The sequence below is a fragment of the Hypanus sabinus genome, chromosome 5 (assembly GCF_030144855.1).
Source record: "Hypanus sabinus isolate sHypSab1 chromosome 5, sHypSab1.hap1, whole genome shotgun sequence".
Taxonomy (NCBI): domain Eukaryota; kingdom Metazoa; phylum Chordata; class Chondrichthyes; order Myliobatiformes; family Dasyatidae; genus Hypanus; species Hypanus sabinus.
The window spans coordinates 187012482-187034391 of NC_082710.1; the positions used below are offsets into that span (position 1 = coordinate 187012482).

The 21910-nt window shown below is 40.9% G+C and overlaps 2 protein-coding genes and 1 long non-coding RNA gene across 4 annotated transcripts in view; 1 reads left to right on the forward strand and 2 right to left on the reverse strand.

Annotated features, from left to right (window-relative positions):
* Positions 1–4623, forward strand: part of LOC132394741 (uncharacterized) — a 178338-nt gene extending 173715 nt beyond the window's left edge. The window contains exon 9 of the mRNA XM_059971154.1: positions 4389–4623. The gene's annotated coding sequence lies outside the window, so the exon portion shown is untranslated. The remainder of the gene's footprint in view (positions 1–4388) is intronic.
* The window catches only part of LOC132394743 (uncharacterized), an 887546-nt gene that overhangs the window by 739768 nt on the left and 125868 nt on the right, over positions 1–21910 (reverse strand). The window lies entirely within an intron of this gene.
* Positions 1–21910, reverse strand: part of LOC132394742 (HEPACAM family member 2-like) — a 127543-nt gene that overhangs the window by 30857 nt on the left and 74776 nt on the right. The window contains exons 4-5 of one of the 2 annotated variants that reach the window (XM_059971156.1): positions 10711–10845; positions 8910–9049 (exon numbers count right to left, since the gene is read on the reverse strand). In XM_059971156.1, the coding sequence (XP_059827139.1) occupies positions 8943–9049; positions 10711–10845 (242 nt within the window). In that variant the 3' untranslated portion in view covers positions 8910–8942. Of the gene's footprint in view, positions 1–7214; positions 9050–10710; positions 10846–21910 lie in introns of those variants that run through there. The other variant, XM_059971155.1, reaches the window with a different exon arrangement.

The window sequence follows — 21910 nt, forward strand, 5'->3', positions numbered from 1 at the left end:
ACCAATGAGAGGGAACATGATGATGGTGAGGACAATATGAATGAGGTTGATATTCTGGAGCATGTTGATATTAAGGGAGAGTAGGTGTTGGAGTTGTTAAAATAAATTAGGATGGATAAGTCCCCGGGGCCTGATGGAATATTCCCCAGGCTGCTCCTCTGACTAGGATCTTTATGTCCTCATTGTCCATGGGAATGGTACCGGAGGATTGGAGGGAGGCGAATGTTGTCCCCTTGTTCAAAAAAAGGTAGTAGGGATAGTCTCGGTAATTATAGACTAGTGAGCCTTACGTCTGTGGTGGGAAAGCTGTTGGAAAAGATTCTTAGAGATAGGATCTATGGACATTTAGAGAATCATGGTCTGATCAGGGACAGTCAGCATGGCTTTGTGAAGGGCAGATCGTGTCTAACAAGCCTGATATCGTTCTTTGAGGAGGTGACCTATACAAAAAGGATGGGTTGCATGTGAATCCTAAGGGGACCAATACCCTGGCGGGGAGATTTGTAAATGCTACTGAAGAGATTTTAAACTAAATTGGTTGAGGGGTGGGAATCAGATTGATGAGACTAGGAGAGAGGAGGTTCACAAGTAGAGAAAGCTTGTAGGCAGAGTGTGAGGGAGGATAGGCAGGTGACTGAGAAGGGGAGCACTCAGACCGAAAATGTAGGAGAGAAGGAAGAAAAGGATAATAAAGTTGTTTGCACCATTAGGGATAAACAGAGAGTAAGAGGGGGAGAGTTACTTAAATGCATCTATTTTAATGCCAGGAGCATTGTAAGAAAGGTGCATGAAAGGTGTCAGGAGACAGGTAGTTGGGTGACTGTCAGGAGAGGGAAGGGGAATAGACAGGAAGAGCAGAGCACCCCTGTGGCCATTCCCATCAACAATAAGTATACCACTTTGGATACTGTTGGTGGGGACGACCTACCAGGCACAAGTTGAGGTGGTTGAGTCTCTGGCACCGAGACTGGACCCTCAGCTCAGAAGGGAAGGAGGAAAAAGAGGAGAGCAGTAATGATAGGGGATTTGATAGTTAGGGGGACAGATAGGAGGTTCTGTGGAAGAGATTGAGAATCCCGGATGGTCTGTTGTCTCCCTGGTGCCAGGGTCCGTGATATCTCGGATCGAGTTCTCAGTATTCTCAAGAGGGAGAGTGAGCAGCCGGATGTCATGGTCCATGTAGGGACCAATGATGTGGGTAGGAAGAGTGAGGAGGCCCTGAAAGGTGAGTTTAGGGAGCTAGGTGCCAAGTTAAAGGACAGGACATCCAGGATATCAATCTCAGGATTGCTACCAGTGCCACATGCAGGTGGGTTTAGAAATAGTAAGATAGTGGAGATCAACACATGGCTGAAGACATGGTGCAGGAGGGAGGGCTTCAGATTTATAGATAATTGGGCAGTTTTCCAGGGGAGGTGGGACCTGTTCCGACGGGACAGTTTACATTTGAACTGGAGGGGGACAAATATTCTTGCAGATAGGTTTGCTAGAGAGGCTCAAGTGAATTTAAACTAGATACAATGGGGGAAGGGAACCAGAGTGTAGGAACAGATGTATGGGAGAAGGAGAAAAAAAGAAGACAGTAAAGTTCTTTGTACTGTTAGAGATAAACAGAAAGGAAGAGGTGGAGAATTTCTTAAATGCATTTATTTTAATTCTAGGAGCATTGTAAGAAAGCTGGGTGATGTTAGAGCATGGATTGATACATGGAAATATGATGTTGTAGCTATTAGTGAAACATGGTTGCAGGAGGGGTGTGATTGGCAACTAAATATTCCTGGATTCTATTGCTTCAGGTGTGATAGAATTAGAGGGACAAGAAGGGGAGGTGTTGAGTTGCTTGTCAGAGAAAATATTACAGCTGTGCTCTGGCAGGATAAATTAGAGGGCTTCTCTAGGGAGACTATTTGAGTGGAATTGAGGAATGGGGAAGGTGTAGTAACACTTATAGGGGTGTATTATAGACCACCTAATGGGGAGCGAGAATTGGAAGAGCAAATTTGCAAGGAGATAGCAGATATTTGTAGTAAGCACAGGGTTGTGATTGTGGGAGATTTTAATTTTCCACACATAGACTGGGAAGCCCATACTGTAAAAGGGATGGATGGTTTGGAGTTTGTAAAATGTGTGCAGGGTAGTTTTTTGCAGCAATACATAGAGGTACCATCTAGAGAAGGGGCAGTGTTGGATCTTCTGTTAAGGAATGAAATAGGTCAAGTGACAGAGTTATGTGTTGGGGAGCACTTCAGGCCTAGTGATCACAATGCCATTAGTTTCAATATAATTATGGAGAAGGATAGGACTGGACCCAGGGTTGAGAGTTTTGATTGGAGAAAGGCTAACTTTGAGAAGATGCGAAAGGATTTAGAAGGAGTGGATTGGGACAATTTGTTTTATGGGAAGGATGTAATAGAGAAATGGAGGTAATTTAAAGGTGAAATTTTGAGGGTACAGAATATGTTCCTGTTGGTTTTCAAGGGATATTGGAAACTTGGTCAGGAGAAAGAGAGATATCTACAATAAATACAGGCTGCATGGAGTAAATGAGGTGCTCGAAGAATATAAAGAATGTAAGAAGAATCTTAAGAAAGAAATTAGAAAAGCTAAAAGAAGATACAAGGTTGCTTTGGCAAGTAAGGTGAAAATAAATCTGAAGGGTTTCCACAGTTATATTAATAGCAAAAGGATAGTGAGGGATAAAATTGTCCCTTAGAGAATCAGAGTGGACAGCTATGTGTGGAGCCGAAAGAGATGGGGGAGATTTTGAACAATTTCTTCAGTATTCACTAAGGAGAAGGATATTGAATTGTGTAAAGTAAGGGAAACAAGTAGGGAAGTTATAGAAACTATGACAATTAAAGAAGAGAAAGTACTGGCGCTTTCAAGGAATATAAAAGTGGATAAATCTCCGGATCCTGACAGTATATTCCCTAAGACCTTGAGGGAGGTCAGTGTAGAAATAGCAGGGGCTCTGACAGAAATATTTCAAATATCATTAGAAACGAGGATGGTGCCAGAGGATTAGCGTATTGCTCATGTGGTTCCATTGCTTAAAAAGGGTTCTAAGAGTACACCTAGCAATGATAGGCCTGTCAGTTTGACGTCAGTGGTGGGTAAATTTATGGAAAGTATTCTTAGAGATGGTATGTATAATTATCTGGATAGACAGCGTCTAATTAGGAACGGTCAACATGGATTTGTGCATGGAAGGTCATGTTTGACAAAGCTTACTGAATTTTTTGAAAAGTTTTCTAGGAAAGTTGTCAAGGGTAAAGCAGTGGATGTTGTCTATATGGACTTCAGTAAGGCCTTTGACAAGGTTCCGCACGGAAGGTTAGTTAGGAAGGTTCAATCGTTAGGTATTAATATTGAAGTAGTAAAATGGATTCAACAGTGTATATGGACAGGAAAGGAATGGAGGGTTATGGTCTGAGTGCGGGTCAGTGGGACTAGCTGAGTAAGCTTTCTACACGGACTAGAAGGGCCAAGATGGCCTGTTTCCGTGCTGTAATTGTTATATGGTTATAAGTAGGCTGAGAAGTGGCAGATGAAGTTCAACACAGAGAAGTGTGAGGTAGTACATTTTGGAAGGACAAACTCCAAGGCAGGGTACAAAGTAAATGGCAGGATACTTGGTAGTGTGGAGGAGCAGAGAGATCTGGGGATACATGTCCAAAGATCCCTGAAAGTTGCCTCACAGATAGATAGGGTAGTTAAGAAAGCATATGGAATGTTTGCTTTCATAAATCGAAGGGGTAGAGTTTAAGTGTCGCGATGTAATGATGCAGTTCTATAAAACTCTGGTTAGGCCACACTAACCACTGTGTCCAGTTCTGGTCGCCTCACTATAGGAAGGATCTGGAGATATTGGAAAGGGTACAGAGGAGATTTACCAGGATGCTGCCTGGTTTAGAGAGTATGGATTATGATCAGAGATTAAGGAAGCTATGGCTTTACTCTTTGGCGAGAAGGAGGATGAGAGGAGACATGATAGAGGTATACAAGATATTAAGATGAATAGATAGAGTGGACAGCCAGCACCTCTTCCCCAGGGCACCACTGCTCAGTACAAGAGGACATGGCTTTAAGGTAAGGGGAGGGAAGTTCAAGGGGGATATTAGAGGAAGATTTTTCACTCAGAGAGTGGTTGGTGTGTGGAATACACTGAGTCAGTGGTAGAGGCAGATACACTAGTGAAATTTAAGCGACTACTAGACAGGTATATGGAGGAATTTAAGGTGAGGGGTTATATGGGAGGCAGGGTTTAAGGGTCATCACAACATTGTGGGTTTGAAGGGCCTGTACTGTGCCGTACTATTCTGTGTTCTAAGTTCTATAACATATGATGGAGATATGTGTTTGTGATCATTGTTTCATATTAAATCCAGTGTCCTTTTCTGCATCCTGCTGGACCTGTCGAGATGATTTAGTCCCAACCATCTTTCACCTGTGGAGTTGTGTATTCTGTCTGGTAAATGTACGGTTGAATATCTTCACATTCATTGTGTGTACTACACTGAACACTTGTCATTTCATTGCTGAAGGAGACATGGGATTATGCATCTTAATTTAGCAGCCTGATTGTGCTATATTCTTTGGTGAATTTAGTAAAGTGTTACTTGTAACGACTTCATAAAATAAACAAGTTTTACATTGTTCTACTATCATGCAGCTTCTCATCTTTCTTTAATATTTCCTCTCTCATCTTTCTTTGGTTTATTTGATCACCTGGAAATTTTTATATAATAGAGCAGTCAAGGAATTGAAGAGGTACCTTTGTCAAATTTACATCTGTACACAGAATGATGAAAAACTGCAAAGATAAATCCAAGCTGTAGCATCTCATAAATAAATAATAATGCCATTGGAGAATTGAATACTGAAGGCAGCAGCATAACTATGCTGGCGGGGGGAGTCAAATAAGATACCTGCATTAGTTAACTAGGTAGAGAATGTAGAGTCATAAATACAAAGAGCACCTCAGCTCAGATAAAGACCTTTCATCTCTTCTAGTCCATGCTGAACTGTTACTCTGAAACTTCAGTGGATAAAGCCCAGTGGAAAGGTTGAATAGGTTAGGACTTCATTGCTTGGAATGTAGAAGACTGAGCGGAGATTTGATTGAGGTAGACAAAATTATGAGAGGTATAGATAGGGTAAATGCAGGCAGCCTTTTTGCACTGAGATTCATTGAGACTACAACTAAAGGTCTTTTTCAATCTCTTTAATATTATTATTAATATCAACATGATAAGATTAATACGTAGATAGTGGGATTACAAACTTACAAAGTTACACTGAACATGAAAGGATACACAAGCAATAATTACAGTAAAGTTAAGTCTTCCCAAGTCATGAATAATACAAATATCATATAAACAGAATAAAACTAGATATATCATATATTTAAAAAAAGAGAAAAAGAAAAAAAAATTAACCCTAAGAAAAAACTAATCTAACAACCTAACACTAATAAAGAGAAAAAAAAGGAGAAAAAAAAGAAAAGGAAAAAAATATATAAAATAATGGGCTGTTTATAGTATCTATTAAAAAAGTACAAAATCATCGGTATCACCAACTCCAATCCTCTTAACGTATGTAGAATCAAAACCAAAAAAACGAATAGGATTGGAACAGGTCAAATTACATCATATGAAAATATTGAATAAATGGTCTCCATGTCTTTTCACAATTAATAGAAGGGTCAAATACAACACTTCAAATTTTCTCCAAATTTAGACATAACAAAGTTTGAGAAAGCCAATGAAATATGGTAGGGGGATTAATTTCTTTCCAATTCAACAAAATAGATCTTCTAGCCATTAATGTAAGAAATGCAATCATCCGACAAGCAGAAGAAGATAAATGGATTGAGTCCATCATTGGTAAACCAAAAATTGCAGTAATAGAATGAGGTTGTAAATGAATGTTCAATACCGTGGAAATAATATCGAAAATGTCTTTCCAATATTTTTTCAAAAGCAGACATAACCAAAACATATGAGTTAAAGACGCTATCTCAGAATGACATATGTCACAAATAGGATTTATATAGGAATAAAAATGAGCCAATTTATCCTTGGACATATGAGCCCTGTGCACAACTTTAAACTATTAATAAATGTTTAGCACATATAGATGATAAATTAACTAATTGAAGAATTTTATCCCAATTCTCAGTAGGGATAATAAAGTTAATTTCTCTTCCAATCATTTTTAATTTTATAGAAGGCCTCTGAATGTATTTTCATAATTATATTGTAAAGTTTTGATATTACACCTTTCTGAGAAGGATTTAGTTCTAACAAATTCTCCAAAATACCCAAAGGCTCAAAATTTGGAAAGGTAGGAAGTACAGTGTTTAAGAAATTCCTAATCTGTAAATATCTAAAAAAAAATGAAATCTAGGCAAATTATATTTATTAGATAATTGTTCAAAAGACATAAAACAATTATCCAAAAATAAGTCAGAAAATCATAGTAATCCTTTAGTCTTCCAAGCTGAGTAAGCTTGGTCTATAATAGAAGGATGAAAAAAGAAATTGGATACAATAGGAATAGTTAAAACAAATTGATTCAACCCAAAAAATTTCCAAAATTGAAACCATATACATAAAGTATGTTTGACTATCGGATTGTCAATTCGTTTCTGCAAATTAGAAAGAGCAAAGGGAAGAGAAGTCCCTAAAATAGAACCTAATGAAAATCCTTGTACAGATTTAGTTTCCAGATTTACCCAATGAGGACTAAAAGATAAATCCCAATCCTTTAACCAACATATCAAATATCGGATATTCATTGTCCAATAACAAAATCTAAAATTAGGCAATGCCAATCCACCTTCCCTTCTTGCCTTCTGTAAATATTTTTTACCTAATCTAGGATTTTTATTCTGCCATATATATGAGGAAATTTTTGAATCAACATTGTCAAAAAAAGATTTCGGAATAAAAATTGGTACCGCTTGAAATATATATAAAAACTTGGGTAAAATAATCATCTTAATAGCATTAATCCAACCTGTTAGAGATAAAGATAATGGTGACCATTTAGTGAACAAACATTTAATCTGATCAATTAAGGGTAAAAAAATTAACCTTAAATAACTCCTTATGGTTTTTTGTAATTTGAATCCCTAAGTATATAAAAGAGTCATTAACTAATTTAAAAGGTAAATTTCCATAAATTGGAATCTGTCTATTTAAGGGAAACAATTCACTCTTATTAAGATTTAATTTATACCCGGAAAAATTACTAAACTGAGCTAACAATGATATAACTGCAGGAATGGATTTCTCAGGATCAGAAATATATAATAACAAGTCATTTGCGTATAATGATAACTTATGTATATCCATCCCATGAGTAAGCCAAATAGGGATGGGAGAGCTACCAGAGGGTTGGAGGCTTGCAAATGTTGTTCCTTTGTTCAAGAAAGGGAGTAGAGATAACCCAGAAAATTATAGACCAGTGAGTCTTACTTCAGTGGTGGGCAAGTTGTTGGAGAAGATCCTGAGAGGCAGGATTTATGAGCATTTGGAGAGACATTATCCAATTAGGGATAGTCAGCATAGATTTGTCAAGAGCAGGTCGTGCCTTACAAGTCTGAATTCTTTGAGGATGTAACAAAAAACATTGATGAAGTTAGAGTGGTAAGGCATTTGATAAGGTTCCCCATGAAAGGCTCGTTCAGAAAGTAATGAGGCATAGGATCCAAGGAGACCATGTTTTGTGGATCCAGAATTGGCTTGCCCACAGAAGGCAAAGAGTGGCTGTAAATGGTTTGTATTCTGCATGGAGGACTGTGACCAGTAGTGTCCCACAGGGATCTGTTCCGGGAGACCTCCTGTTGTGATTTCTATAAATGACCTGCATGAGGATGTAAAAGGATGGGGGTGGGTTAGTAAATTCGCTAATGACACAAAAGTTTGGGGTGTTGTGGATAGTCTGAAGGGTTGTCAAAGTTAAAACAGGACATTGATAGGATGCAGAACTGGGCTGAGAAGAAGCAGATGGAATTCAACCCAAACAAGTGTGAAGTGGTTCATTTTGGTAGGTCAGATTTGAAGATGGAATATATTATTAATGGTAAGAAAGAATACGTACACAACACTGGAAGAACTCAGCAGGTCAGGCAGCATCTGTGAGAAAAGAGTAGCCAATGTTTCGGGCCAAGACCCTTCATCATCTTTCCTTGGAAGTAGGTACAATGGAGATGTCAGAGGTAAGTTTTTCACACAGAAAGTGGTGGGTGCATGGTAGAGGTGAATCCAATAGGGTCTTTTAAGAGACTGTTAGATAGGTACATGGAGCTTAGAAAAATAGAAGGCTATGCGCTAGGGAAATTCTAGGCCATTTCTAGAGTAGGTTACATAGTTGTCACAACGTTGTGGGCCGAAGGACCTGTAATGTTCTGTAGATTTCTATGTTCTAATTTCTTTAGCCAGAGTGTGGTCAATCAGAGTGAGGCCAAGTCATTAAAGTGGAGGTTTATGGGTTCTTGATTAGTAAAGCTGTGAAGTGTCACTGGGAGAAGGCAGGAGATTGGGCCAAATGACCGAATTCCACTCCGATGTCTTTAAAGCCTTAACAAACAGCACAATCATAGAATCTTGTTGGTCACTAACTTATTTTTGCAGTTTTATTAGTTGAATAAATTCTAATTAAGGGAATTTTATTTGCAATAGCATGAACAATGGTGTCTACAGTTCTGTAGAACTTTCTGCTTTTCTGTCAAATTAGCAGTATCTAAAATTCCTTTGATTGGAGTAAAGCCATATGTTGACAGGAATTATGCATCAAGGAATGTGAGCTGAAAGAATCAAACCTTGAGTTTTCAGTAATGATTGGCATATGTTCTTCTCTGTACAGCAAATTAAGCCAAGTAGTAGTAGATCTCCAAACAGTACCTTAACAGCAAGATCTGAGAAAATGTGGTTGCATTATCTCATGCTTTGCTTGCTCTTTGGTATGTTGCACAAAATCTTGGTGTCATGCATGCTGGAAAGAGCCATCTGTTTGCTTATATGGCTGTTCTCATAAATTGTTTCTGAAACAAAATCAAAAGATAAATGTAAGATGTTGAAGAGAACTAGAGAATGTGAATCACAATCAGACTGTGTGACTGGTACCACTGGTCATCACATGGTACCTAGACCCTCACGGGACTCAGCTCTGTGACTAGCTATAGGAAGTATGCTACTAAACTGGAAAGGATGAAGAAAATTCATAAAGACATTACCAAAACGGAGATCTTGAATTATAAGGAGAGATCAGATAGGCGAGGGTCTATTTGCCTGGAGCATAGGATTCTGAAGGGTGACCTTACAGATATTTATAAAATTATGAATAGCAAAAATTAGCTGAATGGTCACAGACTTATTCCCAGAACAGGCAGAGTCTAAAACTGTAGGGATTTAGATTTAAGATAAGAGTGGAAAGATTGATGGGGATCTAAGTAGCAAGTTTTTCATACAGAGGGTGGTGGGTATCAGAATCAGGTTTATTATCACCATCATGAGCAATGAAATTTGTTAACTTAGCAGCAGCAGTTCAATACAATACACAATATAGAAGAAATGATAATAATAAAAAATAGATGAATTACGGTATACATTTATTGAGTAGGTTAAATATCATGCAAAAAGCAGAAATAATACATATTAAAAAAGAGATGGGTTCAATATCCATTTAGGAATCAGATGGCAGAGGGGAAGAAGCTGTTCATGAATCGCTGAGTGTGCCATCAAGCTTCTGTACCTCCTCCCTGACGGTAACAGTGAGAAAGGGGCATGCCCTGGGTGCTGGAGGTCCTTAATAATGGACACTGCCTTTCTGAGACATCACTCCTTGACAATATCCTGGATACTTTGTAGGCTGATACCCAAGATGGAGCCGACTAACTTTACAACCCTCTGCAGCTTCTTTCGGTCCTATGCAGTAGACCCCCCCCCCCCCCACACACACACACCAAACAGTGATGCAGCCTGTCAGTATGTGCTCCACAGTACATCTATAGAAGTTTTTGAGTATATTTGTTGATATACCAAATCTCTTCAAACTTCAAATGAAGTATAGTCACTGTGTTGCCTTCTTTATAACTGCATCCATATTTTGGAACCAGGTTAGGTCCTCAGAGTTCTTGACACCTAGGAACTTGAATCTGCTCACTTTCTCCACTTCTGATCCCTCAATGAGAATTGGGATATGTTCCTCCGTCTTACCCTTCCTGAAGTCCACAGTCAGTTCTTTCATATTACTGACGTTGAATGCCAGGATGTTGCTACGACACCACTACATGAGTTGGTATATCTCACTCTTGTATGCCCTCTCATCTCCATCTGAGATTCTACCAACAATGGTTGTATTGTCAGAAAATTTATAGATGGTATTTGAACTATGCCTAGCCACATAGCCATAGTCATGTGTATATAGAGAGTAAAGCAATTGCTAAGCATACACTACTGAAGTGCACCAGCTGTTAGAAGAAGTGGTCAAGAGAGGCACAACTGCAAAGATTAAAGGACATTTAGACATGTATACAAAGAGGAAAAATTTAGAGGGATTTGAGCCAAATTCAGGTAAATGGGTCAAGCTCAGGTGGTCAACTTGTTCAGCATGGATGAGCTGGACCACAGGGCTTTCCTCCATGCAGTATAAATGCAACTGACTCTATGAGCATTTAGTCTGCATCTTCTGCTGTGTTCTTACCACTCTCTGTTGACAACTTCTTTGCTTGTATCTTCCTCTGGCAGCACAACACAATGAGGATTATGTACCCAATATATCCCAGATAACCACCATATCCAAGGTGCCCATAGATGACTGGGTTTTCACTCAATGGTACTGAAATTAAATGTAAGAGTTCAGTAAATATTTAGACCATAAGACATAGGAGCAGAATTAGGTCATCTGGCCCATCAAGTCTGCTCCACCATTCAATCATGACTGATCGTTTTCTTTTCTCCTCCTTAACCCCAGATCCCTGCCTTCTCCCCATAATCTTTGATGCCATGTCCAATCAAGAACCTGTCAATCTCTGCCTTAGCTATACCCAATCACCTGGCCGCCACAGCTGCATGTGGCAACAACTTCCACAAATTCACCACCCTTTTGCTAAATAAATTTCTTTGCATCTCTGTTTTGAAAGGGTGCCCCTTTATTCTGAGACTGTGCCCTCTTGTCCTAGACTCTCCCACCATGGGAAATACCCTTTCTACATCTACTCGGTCTAGGCCTTTCAACATTCAAAAGTTTTCAATGAGATCCCCCCCTCATCTTTCTGAATTCCAGCGCGTACAGACTCAGAATCATCAAACGTTTATTTTATATTTATTTATAAATGGCAAATAAACTGAATAAGTATTTTTCATCAGTCTTCACTGCGGAAGGCTTGAGCAAAATGCTAGAAGTTTGTGAGTGCCAGGGGTCAGAAGTGTGTGAAGTTGCCTATACCAGGGGAAGGTTCCTGGGAAACTTTTCAATCAAAGCAAGAGGTTGAGAGTGGAAGACTGAAGCAACGCGGAGGGAAGGTCGTTTTTTTCTTTTCTTTAACTGATCGGGGAAAGAGGCTAGACTGCACAGACACGTGACATAGCGTGCCGAGGTTTAAAAGGAGGAGCGCCATTTACAGCGGCCATCGTTGGAGTGGACTGAGTCGAAGTGGGACGGCTTTGGCTCAGTCAGGCAGAGGCGAGGGTAAGTTCTGGTAAGTTTTTGTTTTTTTTGTTCAGACTAGAGAATATGCCAGGCAGGATGTTGGAGTGCTCCTCTTGCAGGATGTGGGAAGTCAGGGAGACCTCCAGTGTCCCTACAACGATACCTGCAAGAAGTGCATCCAGCTACAGCTCCTAACAGACCTCATTAGGGAACTGGAGCAGGAGCTTGATGACCTCCAGATCATTTGGGAGACTGAGCAGTTTATAGATAGTAGCTTCCGGGAGATAGTTACACCTAAGGAACAGGGCACAGGTAATTGGGTTACCGTCAGGCAAGGGAAGGGGAAAGGGCAGTTAGTGCAGGGTTCATTTGTGGCCATTCCCCTCCAAAACAGGTATACCGATCTGGATAATGTTGGTGGGGTGGGGAATGGCTTACCTGGGACAAGCTGGGGCAGTGGGATCTCTGGCACTGAGTCTGGTTCTGCAGTGCAGAAGGGAGGGAGGAAGAAGAGGAGAGCGGTAGTGATAGGGGACTCCATAGTCAGGGGTACAGACAGGAGATTCTATAGTCGTGACAGAGACTCCCGGATGGTTTGTTGCCTCCCGGGTGCCAGGGTCAAGGATGCCTCTGATTGTGTGCACAGCATTCTAAAGTGGGAGGGTAATCAGCCAGATGTCGTGGTACACATTGGTACCAATGACATAGGTAGAAAGAGTCAGGAGGTCCTGAAGAGTGAGTACAGAAGCTTGGTAGGAAGTTGAAAAACAGGACCTCGAGGGTAGTAATCTCCGGATTGCTGCCTGTGCCACGTGCCAGTGAGGTTAAGAGTAGGATGCTCTGGCAGATGAACACGTGGCTGAGAAACTGGTGTAGGGGGCAGGGTTTCAGATTTCTAGATCATTGGGACCTCTTCTGGATCAGGTGGGAACTGTACAAGAGAGACGGGTTACACCTGAACTACAAGGGGACCAATATACTTGCAGGGAGGTTTGCTGGTGTTATTGGGGAGGGTTTAAAATAGATTTGCAGGGGGATGGGAACCAGAGTGCCAGAGTAGATAGTGGAACAGGGGTAAAAATAAATGATGTTAGTAGTTCATGCAAAGTCACAAAGGTTGTGTGTGGTGGTAATAATCTTCTGAGGTGTGTATATTTCAATGCGAGGAGTATTGTGGGAAAGGCTGACGAGCTGAGGGCCTGGATTGACACGTGGCATTATGACATTGTAGCCATTACTGAAACTTGGCTACAGGAGGGGCAGGACTGGCAGCTCAATGTTCCAGGGTTCCGATGTTTCAGACGTGATAGAGGGAGAGGGATGAAGGTGGGGTGGGGGTGGGGGTGGCTTTGCTAGTCTGGGAAAATATTACAGCAGTGCTTCGGCAGGACAGATTAGAGGGCTTGTCTACTGAAGCCATCTGGGTGGAGCTGAGAAACAGGAAAGGTTTGACCACATTAGTAGGGTTGTATTATAGACCACCCAATAGTCAGCGAAAATTGGAGGAGCAAATCTGCAGAGAGATAACAGACAACTGCAGGAGACAGAAAATTGTGATTGTAGCAGATTTTAATTTTCCACACCACACATTGATTGGGACTCCCATACTGTTAAAGGTCTAGATGGGCTAGAGTTTGTGAAATGTGTTCAGGAAAGTTTTCTAAATCAATATATAGATGTATATATAGATCAATATAGGAGGATGCAATATTAGATCTCCTATTAGAAAATGAGTTAGGACAGGTGACGAAAGTGAGTGTAGGAGAACACTTTGGTTCCAGTGATCATAACACCACTAGTTACAACTTGATCATGGATGAAGATAGATCTGGCCCTCGGGTTGAAGTTCTAAACTGGAAAAAGGCCAAATTTGAAGAAATGAGAAAGGATCTAAAATGCGTAGATTGGGACAGATTGTTCTCTGGCAAGGATGTGATTGGTAAATGGGAGGCCTTCGAAGGAGAAATTTTGAGAGTGCAGAGTTTGTATGTTCCTGTTTAAAGGCAAAATGAATAAGAATAAGGAACCTTGGTTCTCGAAGGATATTGGAACTCTGATAAAGAAGAGAGAGCTGTTTAACATGTATAGGCAACAGGGAAGAAATGAGTATAAAAAGAGTAAGAAAATACTTAAGAAAGAAATCAGGAGGGCTAAAAGAAGACATGAGGTTGCTTTGGCAGTCAGGGTGAAGGATAATCCTAAGAGCTTCTACAGGTATGTTAAGAGCAAAAGGATAGTAAGAGATAGAATTGCTCCTCTTGAAGATCAGAGTGGTCGGCTATATATGGAACCAAAAGAAATGGGAGAGATATTAAATGGATTTTTTGCATCTGTATTTACTAAGGAAACCGGAATGGAGTCTATGGAAACAAGGCAAACAAGTAGGGAGGTCACGGAACTTATACAGATTGAAGAGGAGGAAGTGCTTGCTGTCTTGAGGCAAATCAGAGTAGATAAATCCCCAGGACCTGACAGGGTATTATTCCCTCAGACCTTGAAGGAGACTAGTGTTGAAATTGCAGGGGCCCTAGCAGAAATATTTAAAATATCGATATCCACAGCTCAGGTGCCGGAGGATTGGAGAATGTAGTTCCGTTGTTTAAAAAACGCTCAAAAAGTAAGCCGGGAAATTATAGGCCGTTAAGTTTGACATCGGTAGTAGGTCAATTATTGGAAGGAATACAAGAGATAGGATCTACAAGTATTTGGATAGACAGGGACTTATTAGAAAAAGTCAGCATGGCTTAGTGCGTGGTAGGTCATGTTTAACCAATCTATTAGAGTTTTTCGAGGAAGTTACCAGGAAAGTGGATGAAGGGAAGGCAGTGGATGTTGTATACATGGTCTTCAGTAAGGCCTTTGACAAGGTCCCGCATGGGAGGTTAGTTAGGAAGATTCAGTCGCTAGGTTTACATGGAGAGGTAGTAAATTGGATTAGACATTGGCTCAATGGAAGAAGCTGGAGAGTGGTAGTGGAGGATTGCTACTCTGAGTGGAGGCCTGTGACTAGTGGTGTGCCACAGGGATCAGTGCTGGGTCCATTGTTATTTGTCATCTGTATCAATGATCTGGATGATAATGTGGCAAATTGAATTGCTGATGATACAAAGATTGGAGGTGTGGTGGACAGCGAGGAAGGTTTTCAAAGCTTGCAGAGGGGTTTGGACCAGTTGGAGGAATGGGCTGAAAAATGGCAGATGGAGTTTAATGCAGACAAGTGTGAGGTATTGCACTTTGGAAGGTCAAACCAAGGTAGAACATACAAGGTAAATGGTAGGACACTGTGGAGTGCATTCAAACAGAATGATCTGGGAGTACAGATACATAATTCCCTAAAAGTGGTGTCACGAATAGATAGGGTTGTAAACAGAGCTTTTGGTACATTGGCCTTTATAAATCAAAGTACTGAGTATAAGAGTTGGAATGTAATGGTGAGGTTGTATAAGACATTGGTGAGACCGAATTTGGAGTGTGGTATGCAGTTTTGGTCACCTAATTACAGGAATATATTAATAAGGTTGAAAGAGTGCAGACAAGGTTAACAAGGATGTTGCTGGGACTTGAGAAACTGAGTTACAGAGAAAGGTTGAATAGGTTAGGATTTTATTCCCTGGAGTGTAGAAGAATGAGGGGTGATTTGATAGAGGTGTATAAAATTATGATGGGTATAGATAGAGTGAATGCAAGCAGGCTTTTTCCACTGAGGCTAAGGGAGAAAAAAACCAGAGGTCATGGGTTAAGGGTGAAGGGGGAAAAGTTTAAAGGGAACATTGGGGGGGAGCTTCTTCATGCAGAGAGTGGTGGGAGTGTGGAATGAGCTGCCAGATGAAGTGGTGAATGCGGGCTCACTTTTGACATTTAAGAAAAACTTGGACAGGTATATGGATGAGAGGGGTTTGGAGGATATGGCCCAGGTGCAGGTCAGTGGGACTAGGCAGAAAAATGGTTTGGCTCAGCCAAGAAGGGCCAAAAGGCCTGTTTCTGTGCTGTAATGTTCTATGGTTCTATGGTAAGATGAGGAATTGAATTGAATTGACATTATTTCTTTCATCTTTCACATACACGAGGAGCAAAAATCTCTATGTTACATCTCCATCTAAATGTGCAATGTGCAACATAGTAATTTATAATAAAAACAGTCGACGTAATACAGAGTACACTGAAGTCAGCATGAGTTCATCAGTCTGATGGCCTGGTGGAAGAAGCTGTCCCAGGGCCTGTTGGTCCTAGCTTTCATGCTGCAGTACCGCTTCCCGAAAAGTAGCAGCTGGAATAGATAATGGTTGGGATGGCTTGGGTCCCCACTGATCCTATGGGCCCTTTTTACACACTTGTCCTTGTAAATATCCTGAATCATGGGAAGTTAGAAACATAGTAATGTAAGAACCTACAGCACAATACAGGACCACAATAATGGCATGCTGGCCTTTATAACAAGAGGAATTGAGTATAGGAGTAAAGAGGTCCTTCTGCAGCTGTACAGGGCCCTGGTGAGACCCCACCTGGAGTATTGTGTGCAGTTTTAGTCTCCAAATTTGAGGAAGGACATTCTTGCTATTGAGGGAGTGCAGCGTAGGTTCACAAGAATTCCCGGAATGGCGGGAATGTCATATGCTGAAAGATTGGAGCGACTGGGCTTGTATACACTGGAATTTAAGAAGGATGAGAGGGGATCTGATTGAAACATATAAGATTATTGAGGGATTGGACATGCTGGAGGCAGGAAGCATGTTCCCACTGATGAGTGAGTCCAGAACTAGAGGCCACAGTTTAAGAATAAGGGGTGGGCCATTTAGAAAAGAGATGTGGAAAAACTTTTTCACCCAGAGAGTGGTGGAATGCTCTGCCCCAGAAAGCAGTGGAGGCCAAGTCTCTGGATGCTTTCAAGAGAGAGTTAGATAGAGCTCTTATAGATAGCAGGGTCAAGGGATATGGGGAGAGGGCAGGAACAGGGTACTGATTGTGTATGATCAGCCATGATCACAGTGAATGGCGGTGCTGGCTAGAAGGGCCAAATGGCCTACTCCTGCACCTACTATCTTTTGTCTATGGCCCACAAAGTTGTGCCAAAGATGTCCCTACCTTAGAAATTACTAGGTTTACCTATAGCCCTTCTAAACTCCATGTACCTGTCCAAAAGTCTCATAAAAGACCCTATCGTATCTGCCTCCACCACCGTTGCCGGGAGCCCATTCCACGCACTCACCACTCTGAGTAAAAAGCTTACCCCTGACATGTCCTCTGTACATACTCCTCAGCACCTTAACACTGTGTTCTCTTGTGACAACCATTTCAGCCCTGGGAAAAAGCCTCTGACTATCCACACGATCAATGACTCTCATCATCTTGTACACCTCTATCAGTTCACCTCATCTTCCCCCGCTCCAAGGAGAAAAGGCCGAATTCACTCAACCTATTCTCATTAGGCATGCTCCCCAATCCAGGAAACATCCTTGTAAATCTCTTCTTACACCCTTTCTATGGCTTTGACATCTTTCCTGTAGTGAGGCGACCAGAACTGAGCACAGCACTCCAAGTGGGCTTTGACCGGGGTCCAATAGATGCAACATTACCTCTCGGCTTCGAAATTCAATTCCATCATTGATGAAGGCCAATACACTGTAAGCCTTCTTAACTACAGAGTCAACCTGCGCAGCTGCTTTGAGCATCCTATGGACTCGGAACCCAAGATCCCTCTGATCCTCCAAACTGCCAAGACTCTTACCATTAATACTATATTCTGTCATCATATTTGACCTACCAAAATGAACCACTTCACACTTATCTGGGTTGAACATCTGCCACTTATCAGGCCAGTTTTACCTCCTATCAATGTCCCGCTGTAACCTCCGACAGCCTGCAACCTTTGTGTCATCAGCAAACTTACTAACCCATCCCTCCACTTCCTCATCCAGGTCATTTATAAAAATTACAAAGAGTAAGGGTCCCAGACTGACTGGTGACTGAACTCCATGCAGAATATGACCTGTCTACAACCACTCTTTGCCTTCTGTGGGCACTTCTGCATCCACAAAGCAGTGTCCCCTTGAAATCAATGCCTCCTTACTTTCTCAATAAGCCTTGCATGGGGTACCTCATCAAATGCCTTGCTGAAATCTATATACACTACATCTACTGCTCTTCCTTCATCAATGCGTTTACTCACATCTTCAAAAAATTCAACCAGGCTCGTAAGGCACGACCTGGCCTTGACAAAGCCATGTTGACTATTCCTAATCATATTGTACTTCTCCAAATGTTCATAAATCCTGCCTGTCAGGATCTTCTCCATCAACTTACCAACCACTGTGGTAAGACTCACTGGTCTATAATTTCCTGCGCTATCTCTACACCCTTTCTTGAATTAAGGAACAACATCCGCAACCCTCCAATCCTCTGGAACCTTTCCCGTCCCAATTGATGATGCAAAGATCATTGCCAGAGGCTCAGCAATCTCCTCCCTTGCCTCCCACGGATGGGGTACCTCTCATCCGGTCCCGGTGACTTATCCAACTTGATGCTTACCAAAAGCTCCAGCACATCCTCTTTCTTAATATCTACATACTCAAACTTTTCAGTCTGCTGGAAGTCATCACTACAATCACCAAGATCTTTTTCAATAGTGAATACTGAGTATAGTATTCATTAAGTACCTCTGTTATTTCCTCCGGTTCCATACATACTTTCCCAAAGGCACACTTGACAGGTCGTATTCTTCTACCTCTTCACATACTTGTAGAAAGCCTTGGGGTTCTCCGTAATCCTGCCCACCAAGGCCTTCTCATGGCCCCTTCTGGCTCGCCCAATTTCCTTCTTAAACTCCTTCCTATTAGCCTTATAATCTAGACCTCCATCATTACCTAGCTCTTTGAACTTTTTGTCAGCTTTTCTTTTCTTCTTGACTAGATTTATTACAGACTTTGTACACCACAGTTCCTGTAGCCTACCATAACTTCCCTGTCTCATTGGAACATACATATGTAGAACTCCACACAAATATCTCTTGAAAATTGGCCACATTCCTTCTGTACTTTTCCCTAAGAACATTGCTTTCCAATTTATGCTTCCAGTTTCCTGCCTGATAGCCCCATGATTCCTTTTACTCCAATTAAATGCTTTTCTAACTTGTCTATTCTGATCTCTCTCCAATGCTATTGTAAGGGAGATAGAATTATGATCATTATCTCCAAAATGCTCTCCCACTGAGAGACCTGACACCTGACCAGGTTCACTGGATTGATAATGTGGAAATATGATGTTGCAGCTACTATTGAAACATGGTTGCAGGAGTCGTGTGATTGGCAATTCAATATACCTGGGTTTCGTTGCTTCAGGTGTGATAGAATCAGAGGGACAAGAGGGGAGGTGTTGCATTGCTTGTCAAAGAAAGTATTACAGCGGTGCTCTGACAGGATAGTTAGAGGGCTCATCTAGGGAGGCAACTTGGGTAAAATTGAGGAATGGAAAAGGTGTAGTAACACTTATAGGGGTGTATTATAGACCACCTAAAGGGGAGCGAGAATTGGAGGAACAAATTTGTAAGGAGATAGCAGGTATTTGTAGTAAGCACAAGGTTGTGATTGTGGGAGATTTTAATTTTCCACACATAGACTGGGAAGCCCGTTCTGTAAAAGGGCTGGATGGTTTGTAATTTGTAAAATGTATGCAGGATAGTTTTTTGCAGAAATATATAGAGGTACCAAACTCTTCTGTTAGAAATGAGATAGGTCAGGTGACGGAGGAATGTGTTGGGGAGCACTTCGGGTCCAGTGATCACAATGCCATTAGTTTCAATATAACTATGGAGAAGGGTAGGTCTGGACCCAGGGTTGAGATTTTTGATTGGAGAAAGGCTAACTTCGAAGAGATGCAAAAGGATTTAGGAGTGGATTGGGACAATTTGTTTTATGGGAAGGATCTAATAGAGAAATGGAGATCATTTAAAGGAGAAATTTTGAGGGTACAGAATCTTTATGTTCCTGTTAGGTTGAAAGGAAAGGTTAAAAGTTTGAGAGAGCCATGGTTTTCAAGGGATATTGGAAACTTGGTTCGGAAACAGAGATCTACAATAAATATAGGCAGCATAGAGTAAATGAGGTGCTCGAGAAATATAAAGAATGTAAAAAGAATCTTAAGAAAGAAATTAGAAAAGCTAAAAGAAGATATGAAGTTGCTTTGGCAAGTAAGGTGAAAATAAATCCAAAGGGTTTCTACAGTTATATTACTAGCAAAAGGATAGTGAGGGATAAAATTGGTCTCTTAAAGAGTCAGAGTGGACAGTTATGTGTGGAGCCAAAAGAGATGGGGGAGATTTTGAGCCATTTCTTTTCTTCGGTATTCACTAAGGAGAAGGATACTGAATTGTTTAAGGTAAGGGAAACAAGTAGGGTAGTTATGGAAACTATGATGATTAAAAAAGAGGAAATACTGGCACTTGGAAAGAATATAAAAGTGGATAAGTCTCCAGAACCTGACAGGATATTCCCTAGGATCTTGAGTGAAGTTAATGTAGAAATAGCAGGGGTTCTGACAGAAATATTTCAAATGTCATTAGAAACAGGGATGGTGCCGGAGGATTGGCATATTGCTCATGTGGTTCCATTGTTTAAAAAGTGTTCTAAGAGTAAACCTAGCAATTATAGGCCTGTAAGTTTGACGTCAGTGGTGGGTAAATCAATGGAAAGTATTCTTAGAGATGGTATATACAATTATCTGGATAGACAGTGTCTGATTAGGAACAGTCAACATGGATTTGTGAGTGGAAGGTCATGTTTGACAAATCTTATTGAATTTTTTGAAGGGGTAGGAAAGTTGATGACAGTAAAGCAGTAGATGTTGTCTATATGGACCTCAGTAAGGCCTTTGACAAAGTTCCACACAGAAGGTTAGTTAGGGAGGTTCAATCGTTAGGTATTAATATTGAAGTAATAAAATAGATTCAACAGTGGCTGGATGGGAAATGCCAGAGTGTAGTGGTGGATAACTGTTTGTCAGGTTGGAGGCCAGTGACTAGTGGTGTGCATCAGGGATCTGTACTGGGTCCAATATTGTTCGTCATATACATTAATGATCTGGATGATGGGGTGGTAAATTGGATTAGTAAGTATGCAGATGATACTAAGATAGGTGGTGTTGTGGATAATGAAGTAGGTTGTTAAAGCATGCAGAGAGATTTAGGCCAGTTAGAAGAGTGGGCTGAAAGATGACAGATGGAGTTTAATGCTGATAAGTATGAGGTGCTACATTTTGGTAGGAATAATCCAAATAGGACATACATGGTATATGGTAGGGCATTGAGGAATGCAGTAGAACAGATTGATCTAGGAATAATGGTGCATAGTTCCCTGAAGGTGGAATCTCATGTGGATAGTGTGGTGAAGAAAACTTTTGGTTTGCTGGCCTTTATAAATCAGAGTATTGAGTATAGGAGTTGGGATGTAATGTTAAAATTGTACAAGGCATTGGTAAGGCTGAATTTGGAGTATTGTGTACAGTTCTGGTCACTGAATTATAGGAAAGATTCCAGTAGAAGTGGTAGAGGCAGGTTCGGTATTGTCATTTAAAGTAAAATTGGATAGGTATATGGACAGGAAAGGAATGGAGGGTTACGGGCTGAGTGCAGGTCGGTAGGACTAGGTGAGAGTAAGGGTTCAGCATGGACTAGAAGAGCCGAGATGGCCTGTTTCCGTGCAGTAATTGTTATATGGTTAAATTTTCCAATACCAAATCAAGTACAGCCTCTCCTCTTGTAGGTTTATCTACATTTTGTGTCAAGAAACCTTCCTGAACACACCTAACAAACTCCACCCCATCTAAACCTCTTGCTCTAGGGAGATGCCAATCGATATTTGGGAAATTAAAATCTCCCACCACGACAACTCTGGTATTATTACACCTTTCCAAGATCTGTTTCCCTATATGCTCCTCCTGCTACTGCAGGGCGGCCTATAAAAAATACCCAGTAGAGTTATTGACTCCTTATTGTTCCTAACCTCCACCCACAGAGAGTCCGTAGAGAATCCCTCCATATCGTCCAACTTTTCTGCAGCCATGACACTATCTTAGACAAATTGGAAGACTGCGCAAAAATGTGATAGATGGAATATAGTTTTGGTAAATGTATAATAATGCATTTTGGTAAAAGGAACAATAGTGCGAACTATTATCTAAATGGGGAGAAATATCAAAGATCAGAGGTGTAAGGGACTTAAGAATCCTCATTCAATACTCCCAGAAGGTTAATTCACAGGTT